The sequence below is a fragment of the Tarenaya hassleriana genome, unplaced genomic scaffold (genome assembly GCF_000463585.1).
Source record: "Tarenaya hassleriana unplaced genomic scaffold, ASM46358v1 Cleome202, whole genome shotgun sequence".
Taxonomy (NCBI): domain Eukaryota; kingdom Viridiplantae; phylum Streptophyta; class Magnoliopsida; order Brassicales; family Cleomaceae; genus Tarenaya; species Tarenaya hassleriana.
Window position 1 is genome coordinate 4,720 of NW_010965390.1, and position 10,342 is coordinate 15,061.

A 10,342-nucleotide genomic window follows, 5' to 3' on the forward strand; every position below is an offset into this window, starting at 1 on the left:
AGCAGGTACGCGGCGGTCTCTAAAGCATAGCCCCAGAAGGACTTCGGAAGATCTGTCTGACTCATCATTGACTGAACCATGTCTAACAGTGTTCGGTTTCTCCGTTCAGACACGCCGTTCCACTGTGGCGTTCCGGGAGGAGTTAATTGTGATACAATGCCACAATCAACCAGATAGTCAGTGAACTCTTGGCTCATATACTCGCCACCACGATCGGATCGAAGTGTCTTGATCGTCTTGCCAAGCTGGTTCTGTACTTCGTTTCTGAAGGCCCTGAACATTTCAAGTGTTTCAGACTTATGTCTCATCAAATAGACATAACCGTATCGACTGAAATCATCAGTGAACGTAACGAAATACAGATAACCTCCTCTAGCTGGACAGCTCATTGGCCCGCATATATCACTATGTATCAGATCCAATAACTCTGTCGCTCTCTGTCCTTTCCCCTTGAAAGGATGCTTTGTCATCTTGTCCATCAAACAAGACTCGCAAAATTCAAGAGACTCTAAGTCAAATGAATCCAGAAGACCTTCAGAATGAAGCTTCTGAATGCGCTTCTCGTTTATATGGCCTAGACGACAATGCCAGAGGAAGGTCGGATTTAAGTCGTTCGGCTTAAATCGTTTAGTACTCACGCTATAGATGGATGATGTCGAGTTCGAAGGCTAATCATTCAAGACATATAAACCATTAACTAGATAACCATTACCATAGTAAATATCGTCTCGATAAATCATCAAACTCGAGTTCTCAATCACAAATCGAAAACCATCCAAATCCAGATATGAAATAGAAATAATGTTTCTGCTAATCGCAGAAACATAGTAACAATTACTAAGCTTGGTTGAGTCCACAACCATCCACAAACACAATCACGTTTAACTCGTACGCACGAGCAAGCTACACACATGGCACACAACGTGCAACATTCCCATAATACAATCACACGTATCACGGTATCCGGTCCCTACCGAGTTACCGTTCCACGCCATGCAATTCTACCCACAAACAATCACACAACGATCACTCATATTTTGATGTCGCACAACTCACTACGCCACACAACGTCCTGGCGAAAACTAAATTTTTCCTCCAATTTTTCTGAGCCTGGTCCGGCGGACCGAGTTCTGGTCAGCCGGACCAGTTATCTTGGTCCCCCTGGTCCGCTCCGTCTTGGGTCAGTTGGTCCGAGAGAGAAAGCAAGTCAGGTCCGGCGGACCAGAATTGGTCAGCCCCGAACCAGCCTGCTTCTCCTCTCTCGGTCCGTTTCTTCTGGTCGGACGGAGTGCCCTCACTCCGACACGTCTGGTCCGGCGGACCAGGACTGGTCAGCCCCGGACCAGGCGTGTCATCTTCTTGGTCTGGTCCATCTCTCTCCTGCTCAGACGGAGTGCGCCTCCTCGGACACGTCTGGTCCGGCGGACCAGGACTGGTCAGTCCCGGACCAGGCGTGTTCTTCTCTCGGTCTGTTCTCTCTTTCCTGGCTCGGCGGACCGGACGTGTTTTGTTCCAGTCCTGGTCCGGAGCTGACCACGCGTGGTCCGGCGGACCGGGACTGGAACTTTCTTCTTCCTCGCAATTTCTCTGGTTCTGCTTCAATTTTTCTCACTCTAATCGATTCGGGGTTGCTTCTAAATGCCATGGAAACATAGATTTACATCTCCAGACATGTTATAAGCCTCTAACACGCAAGGAAATCTCAAATTGCACCATCAAACATTAAAAATGGGATCTCACAAATCCAACTCAAGCCACTCACCTTGTTCTTGAGCTTATCCGAGCTCGTGTGAGTTTCTCGTGGCTCCACACGACGCGAGAAGCTTCGGGACACGTCTGGACACGTCCCTCTTGGTTTCTCCGAGCTCTTTTCTCTCTGGTCCGCCTCCTCTCTCCCCCTTTCTCTCTTTTTTTCTTCTCCCCTCTTTCAGCTCGCCATGGCTAAATCTGGAGGTTGGGAGGGGTTTATGTCGCGCGATGGAGAGTTGATGGGCTCAAGCTCCGGCCCACAGGCGAGCCTGCAACATCCTCAAGGCGTCGGGCGGTGGTTGGACGCGCGTGGACTCAATTTCCGACGAGTTCTCGCGTCCCGAAACTTGCAACAAAGCAAGCTGCGAACTGTCGGGTCCCGGTCCGCCGGACCAACTCCTGGTCCGCCGGACCGGAATCTTATTTTTTTTTCGAAATTTCCCTCCAGTCCGACTGAGTGGTTGGTCTGCCGCGGACCAACCCTGTTTTTCTCTTTTTTTTTTCGTTTTCTTCATTCTTCTCGATCCTTTCCGCGCGTGATGATCCTCGTGCCTCTCCTCGACATTGTACTATTTTATTTTTGGTGATTTCGTGATATCTCTATTTAATTATTTTATTTTTAAATAATTAAATATTCAAATCGGGTTTCGGGTATTACAATATGGGTGTCGTCGGATCTGTCGGCATCGGAGAACGAAGTATCGAGGAGATAAAGGAGGACCCAGATGAAGTTTCAGCGAGTTTAGAGAGAGCAGTGAGAATGAAGAGGAAGAAGACATTTCGTTGCAAGGAGGATTGGGTTCTTTCACATCATTGGAAGATTCATTATTGGGAAATAGTGAATCTTTGAAACCCGAACCCATACCCGTCATGCGGATTTTCTATATTTTAATACTCGTTTTCGTTGTCATTGAGTGTGTCGAAAATCCGTTTTTCGAGTACCAGCGAGATCGGATGTCCGCAAACCCACGGATAACGGGTTTAAATGTCGAACCCTATCCCAAACCCTAAACCTAAACCTTAACCTAATCCTAAACCCTAAACTTTAAACGCGAAACCCTCGAACCCCGACGTGCCCTAAACCCTATTTCCTTAACACAAATCTCTACACCCTATACCCTAAACCTTATGCTTAAGACTCTAAAACTTCCATGAAACTATTTGTTTGATCCATTTCTTTTTTGACTGGGAATGAGCTCTTATTGGTCTACGACCAGGGAAGGTTGCGGCGACACGGAGGTCGCCGGGAAGTTGTGCTGAAACTTAAAGCAAATTGCGACGCAAATCGCTTATGATCCTATTGCCTTGTACAATGCGTTTCATTATTAGAAAGAAACAAAATTGTCTCGGCTCACAACAACGATAAAAAAGACAAATCAACATGTTTTCTTCTGGCTCCATAGGTAAATCGTAAAACAAAATATGTAATCAGATTTTCTTTATACAGACAATAATATGCATATGAGAAATCTGCAATCACTTAATAATTGGCGTTTGTTTGACTACTTTATTGAAATACAATGAAAACCAAATACCATAGTTTTCCCTCTCCACTAGCTCATAAAAATGGATTCTATACATTCAGAAACCTGTAGTCGTTTTGTTTATTAAAGAGAGAACGGCTTTGCGTAGACATCGAACGGTTGACATGCTGTCAGCTGAGGCTCCTATCAGTAAATTCGAGAAAACAAAAGAAGGTCAGATCCTAACTATCAAAAGCAGAAGGCCTTGTTGTACCTGATTTTTTACCCCGGGGTTTATCCATTTCACATTTTATCTTAGAGTTTCTGCCTTTCACATTTAACACACACGACTCTCGCCCATTTTTGCACCATGAACACTCGTCTGATACCAACAGTAAATAACAACGTAACATCAACTTTAGTAAAAGCAAATACCTGTCTCAATCCGCCAATACCGCTTCCGCCAGTCAAAAGCATGCTCACCACAGTTGTAACAACTCCACCACCCATGTCATTCCCCGTGTTTCTTATTGTAGTACGCATCGAGTTGAGAATGCTTCCATATGTGCTTCCTTGTCCACGTTCTATTGCTTGGATAAAGCAGTAAGTCATAGCACCCGTGGACGTGATCTTTGACAATGCCTGTTATACCCACGGAATATTATATATATATCACTGCTCAAGAAAGTAGCTCACTCTGTGATAGGCAGTTGCAGCCAGATCTTGTTACTACTCAGATGCTTTTGGCTGTTGATAAATGTGGTAGAGTGTCTAGTTGTTTGAAGTTATGAACATGACTACTAAGAACACTACTTAAAATTGTCAAGATGTTTTATTTGATATATAATAAAATCAAACAAATCATCTGTCCATACAACTACAACCTGGACGTGTCTGATGTAGTTGGAAATGTTTGTACCAAAGGCAAAGTCAATGTCCACCCGCATGTACTGGTCAGAGCCTATATGTATGCATGCGTATCCATGTGTGTATAAATGTACATATGTCCTGAAAGAAACTCGGAAACCATAATTGAAAGATGCATGATTGGCTTCATTCGACTTACAGATGTATCAGCAGATGTCTGATCATCGTCACACCCACTGAAAGATATGGCTTCTCCACCGCTGGTTCCTTTCCACAAGCCTGACCTCGGACGATGATCCTCCCACATGTATTGTCCAGATCTGCGTCAACAATTATTAGCAATTAAGAACTATGGGTTTAACCAGGGTTTTCTAAGAACTTTTGCCGCAATTTGAGGAGACTGGTGTATCTTAAACACAGTTCGACTCCCTTTTCTTTGATCAATTCTGTGATGATTTATTCCAAACGTAAAGAGGTTCTCTTACAGAGGTACAGACTATCAGCCTTTGGCGGCTAACCCTAAGTTTCAGAGACCCAGCCACCCAACGAAATCCTAGGGTCCTCCACCCACTCATTCCTAAAGTTCCCAACTCAAACAAAGAAAGACGCACCCAAAGACTCCCCTCCCAAATTTTCACCGTGAAAGTCGAGAAATTGCTCACATATGGTCGTGCATGCACACAAGAATCCCATGTTACCAGTGTTTACATTAGGATGATGAAGGGACATTGCCTTTTGGCAAAGCTGGTTGCTGGAAACATGAAGACGAAAAAATCACCTTTTTTATAATCCTTTTAAGAAATCCATGTTACCCACCCCTTGTAAAACTTACAATTGAAATAACAAAGACTTGCAATTATAACAATAAATTTTATAATTAAAAATATGCAGTATTTTACACTTTTGTTTTCCTGAACCTCATCGATCACTATCATATTTATTTTCAATATACTGAATACTTACTTTTTATTCAATATAATGTTGCTTTGATTCGTTGAAATATTTGTTAAGCTTAAAGCCTATGTTGAATATTTTTGGCAACTGTAATATTATTGAATAATGTCAACAGTCATGCTAAACATCTGTATTTCTATGAAATAGAAAGTCAATCGTATAATGGTATTATAGTAATGGGCATCTTCTGAACACAGGATTGAGCAGTTAACTCACCGAGAACCCTGATGAATAGATCGAAAACACAAAATTTATAGGAGAAAGGCAAGCAGTACAAAAAAAACTTTGCCCATTGCAGGTGGAGAGGGACTAACCTGTTCATTCTGCAGAGGAATGGTAAATCCAGCACAGTGCCACTATGGCAAGCATCAATTATAGCATGGAGCTTGACGCCATGAGGAAGAGGACGAACAATGGTCGCATTGATCTCATCATCTACAATCATGCCCTGAGTTTCAAAATCCAAAGGACAAAGTGTTTCATCAAAGCCATCAACTTCATCACCATTGTAGTTTCTCTGACGTGAACCGTGGCCAGAATAGTGGAAAACAAGTGAATCTCCAGCTTTACAGCCCTGAACAAGCCAATACAATGCCATCCTCATATTTTGTTTGGTGGGAATACGAAATGGGTCAGTTTCTTCCTCTGCAATAAAAATTATGTACAAGGATCAACCATGGAAATCACTGACAGACAAGACCCAGAAAGGACATTTTAGTCATGGAGAGATTCAACATGAAGCACAACTCATATCCAAATGAAAAGAAACCGAATGAGCAGCAAGATGCTCGCAAGTTTTCCTAGGCTTAACACCATAATTTTGCATTCTGATACTAAATGATAATTATTGAGCAGTTTGAGGTCAAATGTACCAACGTGTATCAGAAACCCAGATGGGGAGCAAATGGAATAGTAGCAATATGTTTCCAACCTTTGTCACTACGGTCCTGCATTCTGATATGTGAAATGGTAACTAGCGAGCCGTAAACGACATTTAATATGCAAGCATGAATCAAGAATCCAGAATGAGAGAAAAGTGACCAAACAGCAAGATGCTTGCGGAAAGAACGAAACTTGGAAATAACTTCATCCTCCGCTTACTGGCGGATTGTATCAGATATAACGGGAATGTGCAAACAGATTCAGAAAGGAATGACATTTTCTGCATCCTAACTATAAAGGAGCATGAACGGACGACAAGAGGAAAAAAAGGATCCTACACAATTGAGATACAGGAATAGTGCGACAGTTACTGGATTTATCCTTGGCCGCTAATATCCAAGTTCCAAAGCATAGGAACAGTAGCCATGGGGATTTCGAACAGCATACGCGTGGAACTTTCATCATCGACAAAAACTCATCGTTGCACAAAGAAAGTAGAAAAAAAATACCGGTGAGCATGAGAATGGAATCGGGAGAGAAGTTGAACTTGTTAATGAGGAGGTATCGCATGCACTTGGCGTCGTTGATGCAACCTTTTAGCTCGTGACGAGAGTACTTGTAGGAAATACCGCAGATCACCGCCCTCTTCCTGCCGTGGGGGTGAGGAGGCTGACCCGGCGGAGAAGATGGAGGAGGGGCGGTGCGGGGATCGGCGATGTGCGTAACCGCCTGACAGAGAGCACAGCGTATGGATCGAGCGCCCTGAGGAAGCTGGAGAGGCGTCCGACAACTGGAGCAGTTCACCAGCATCGGTTGCGAGTAAATCCCTGGCGGCGGGTACATGCTTCCTGCGAACAATTTTACCGGAGGGAGAGAAGAGAGAGATTCGAACAGAAATCGCGTGAGGAAGACGAGTCAGAGATGCCCCACATCCATGGCGATATGTCGTGATTTTGTGCTCCGCAAACATCACAGCGTTTTATGTTTCTTAAAACGCTGAGGAGTTCTTCTCCAGTACTGGATCGCGAATTTTCAGATGTAAGTCAGGCCCACTTTGGCCCAAACGAGGGCGTAGATAGATCATAGATAGATAGATAGATAGATTAGATGCCCTCGTCAAATCCAAGTTGACGTTGAAACGGTGGCTCAACGCTGAGTCTTGTTCTCGCTGCTTCCAATTCCAAGTATGGGAATGCCGCTGTCCTTAGCTTCTGCTTGGGAACTTGTTTGACTTGACCTAATATAATAGAAAAGAAGTGTCTGTTATTTTGAATATGTCGATAGATTCTTGAATAGTTAAATGGGTTTGCAGACGAATATCATGTTTATATATATCAAAGACGTATATAATCTAATTCCAATACGAAATACCAAAAAAATTTCATGCTTCTTAGTGCATTTCAGAATAAGTCGTGTCATTTTTGACATCGTATGAATCTCTCTTCATAGGAGATCTTGACCTTGGTGATTTTTTACTTCTTGTCTATGTGAGAAGTGCCACACGGAACGGCAACTGAGGGAGCAGACTGAGAGCCAAATCTTTTGTCTGTAATTTTATTCACACCCTTTTTGTGTTCCCTTGGACAATCCATCAGTGTTGTGGATTTGAAGTTATTCGAATATACATAACCCCCCAAAAAAAAGGCCCATGATGTGTCTATTCATGCTGTGCACTCACTCGGGTGCAAGAACTTCTTACAGTTTACAGTATCATTTCCCTAGGCAGCAGGACGAGCAAAGAGCTCACAGCGAAACCTCCAGCACATTAGCCATTATGCCTTCTACTTCACCTTTAAGTAGGTTTGCAAAGATTGGACCTCCCAAGCATTTGGTCTTCTAAATTCAAACTTTAAGCCTATGAGGTATGCCGTATAAAATAAAGGGGCGCTTCATTCATTTCTTCTGCTATCTTCATTAAGGATTTGTATACAGAAAACTGGAGTTGGCTAACAGACTGTATTACACGACATGAAATGGGAAGTTGTCGATGTTTCTAGAAGGATGAATCTGTTTCTGGGCAGCTTTGACGCCAGCTACTCTTGCAGCGTTGGCGGCTCTGTTGGCTGCGGCAACTGCTCTGCTGACCCTCTCATCAACCTTGCCTATGTCATATGCCTTCTCCGCTGCTCTCCTTGCTTCCTGTACATTTACCAAAAAACCCTTGATTCTACTGGCATCATTGTTATAATGACTGACAAAAAATCATCATTCTTCGACCTATACTCTCTTTACTCATCGGCTATATATATACACACACACACATGCAAGAGCCTACCATATCGAATAAGTTTGAGTTAAGGAGAGCACACACCTGGACCGCGTTTAGCACTTTGGAATGGTTGACAGCAACTGGCGATACCGGACACGTAGTGTTTTGCGTACTTGGAACATCAAGGATCCCGTTTTGCCAATGACCCGATTGTGTTTCTCCATTTCTAAATGTATACAATCCCAGCCCCTGCCGTCTACCCTCGTGCCAAGCTCCTTCATATCGGTGACCATTTGCAAACCGATATACGCCAAAACCATGCATCTTGTCAGCAAAGTATTCTCCAGCGTATATATCGCCGTTCCTAATTTAAAAAAAAAAAAAAGAACATGAAATGGGACAAGATGGATCTTCAAGAGAACCATTATGATTCCACATAGACCAAAAGTATGAGATGGATTGATGTCTTGCACACATATGGCACCTTTAACTACCTTTTTAGGGATGAGCTCTATACGTATGTTTATTGCAATGAGTTTGGACCTAGAATGGATCTGGTTCATATCAAGTTCGTAGGCCAATCACATCGTGAAAGGGCCAAAAGAGATCGGGGAACCCAGAAGTGGAAGTGGGCCAAGGGGATTATTAGTTTCAGAATGGAGGCATGTTATGTTATACAAGCTCCTCCTCCGGTTAAAAGCTAGCTTCAAAGGGAGAATCCTACACACTTGAATGTGGCATTTGATTGTGGTACATGCCATATCAAGAAACGAAAACTAACGACAAGAGTGCTGAACCAGAGGGAAACGAAAAAGAAACCACCCCACTGGCCGGAATACACAATTGGCTGGAGCATGGGCAACCAAACAAAGTGGTAAAGACCTTCATTCAACTTTCAGTCAAAACACATATTCAGGACCTACTGTAACCGAATCTACCAATCTGACAGCAGATCCTATACCCAGAACTGACTCAAAAGATGGAGATCATATAAGGCAATGGTTTTCTTTTATTAGAACTTGCCAAAACTCAAATATATATGGAGAAAAAATGTGAATAGTGTTGAATGCTAGACCAATGCTTTCCCGAGCCTGGCAAGTAGAACATGTAGCATACACGCAAGCTCTAGCAAGGTAGATATTTGGGCATTACCGATGCCTAATAGTGCTTTGCAACTAGGACTAACATTTGATGCTATTCACTAAAACTTGGCCAAGACGAGCATATAGGACAGAAGCTTTTTCATGGTATTTGAGCCATCAACTTTTGGTTTAGATAAAAAGTAGAGATTAAAGTGTCCACTAATCCATAGGAGGGTACGAATTATAGTAGTTTCTCCTAACCCCCTCCCTGAGAACCATACTTGAGTGTAAGCTTGACTAGTTGGACAATTCATACAAAGTAAATTATCTAAGAATCTCTCAGCTATTGCGGGAAGAAACAAACACAACGCCATAGATGGTGCAAGCACGGGAAGAAATACCTGAAGTGGTAGTGGCCAAGGCCGTGCTTGACACCCCACTTGAATTCCCCAACATATCGACTGCCATCTTCGCAGGTGTGAACTCCACAACCGTGACTCTGTCCGTTGGACCACTCTCCGGCGTAAACGTCGCCGGTGTAGAACCTGTAAACCCCATATCCATGCCTAAGCCCCTGCCTGTACTGTCCCCTGTAACGACTGCCCCTGGCCCACGTCTCTACGCCATAGCCGTCGTACTTGCCGTCGACCCAATCGCCTTCGTACCTGCCGCTCATGTGATAGTAATAAACGCCACTTCCAGAGCACTTGCCCTTGTGGAACTCACCCTCGTAGACGTCACCGTTGCTGTAGACCTGGACCCAGCAGCCGGAGTTTCCCCGTTTCTCCGACTTGGGGCGAGATCCGATGGACCAGAAGACCGGCAAAGGCGCCCTGGGCAGTCCGGATGCGGAGGAGAGCTTGATCGGGAAGGAGCGAGCAAGGAACAATCGAATGGAAGGGAGGCGAGGGAGAGCGAGATTGAGAAAGAAAAGGAGAGCGGCGGAGAGAGCGAGGGCGGAGAAGAAATCGAGAAGGAAGGAGCGGCTAGGATGGGAGAGGAGGAAGTAGAAGAGAGGGAGGAGGAGGAGGAAGAGAGGCCGGAAAAGCGGGAGGCGGCGGAGGCGACGGCTGAGAAAGGGTGAAGGCGGCGGAGAGGCCGGAGGAGGAGGAGGAGGTGAGGGGGAGAAAGGGTAG

The 10,342-nt window shown here is 44.3% G+C and overlaps 2 protein-coding genes across 2 annotated transcripts; both read right to left on the reverse strand.

The window, feature by feature from the left end:
* Positions 1 to 3,149: 3,149 nt before the first annotated feature.
* Positions 3,150 to 6,852, reverse strand: LOC104814058 (metacaspase-1). The gene is made up of 5 exons (XM_010541903.2): positions 6,425 to 6,852; positions 5,348 to 5,678; positions 4,279 to 4,399; positions 3,648 to 3,854; positions 3,150 to 3,416 (listed from the first exon to the last, which is right to left on the reverse strand). The coding sequence occupies exons 1-5, from the start codon at positions 6,756 to 6,758 to the stop codon at positions 3,357 to 3,359; spliced, it is 1,053 nt and encodes a 350-aa protein (XP_010540205.1). The 5' UTR covers positions 6,759 to 6,852; the 3' UTR covers positions 3,150 to 3,356.
* A 926-nt stretch (positions 6,853 to 7,778) lies between these two features.
* On the reverse strand, positions 7,779 to 10,326 carry LOC104814106 (radial spoke head 10 homolog B-like; the record flags this gene model as incomplete). The annotated part of the gene is made up of 3 exons (XM_010541984.1): positions 7,779 to 8,054; positions 8,227 to 8,488; positions 9,608 to 10,326. Coding segments are annotated over 3 exons (1,161 nt in total), but the record flags the coding sequence as incomplete, so codon positions are not given.
* Positions 10,327 to 10,342: the final 16 nt, after the last annotated feature.

Bases quoted from the DNA above. Each gene is read 5' to 3' on its own strand.
- LOC104814058 (XM_010541903.2), bottom strand. From the start codon at position 6,758: ATGTACCCGCCGCCAGGGATTTACTCGCAACCGATGCTGGTGAACTGC. The intron at 5,679-6,424 runs GTATTTTTTTTC...TTTTTATTGCAG, and splicing joins TTCCATTCTCATGCTCACCG to AGGAAGAAACTGACCCATTT. The intron at 4,400-5,347 runs GTTAGTCCCTCT...TTGTTGACGCAG, and splicing joins TTCCTCTGCAGAATGAACAG to ATCTGGACAATACATGTGGG.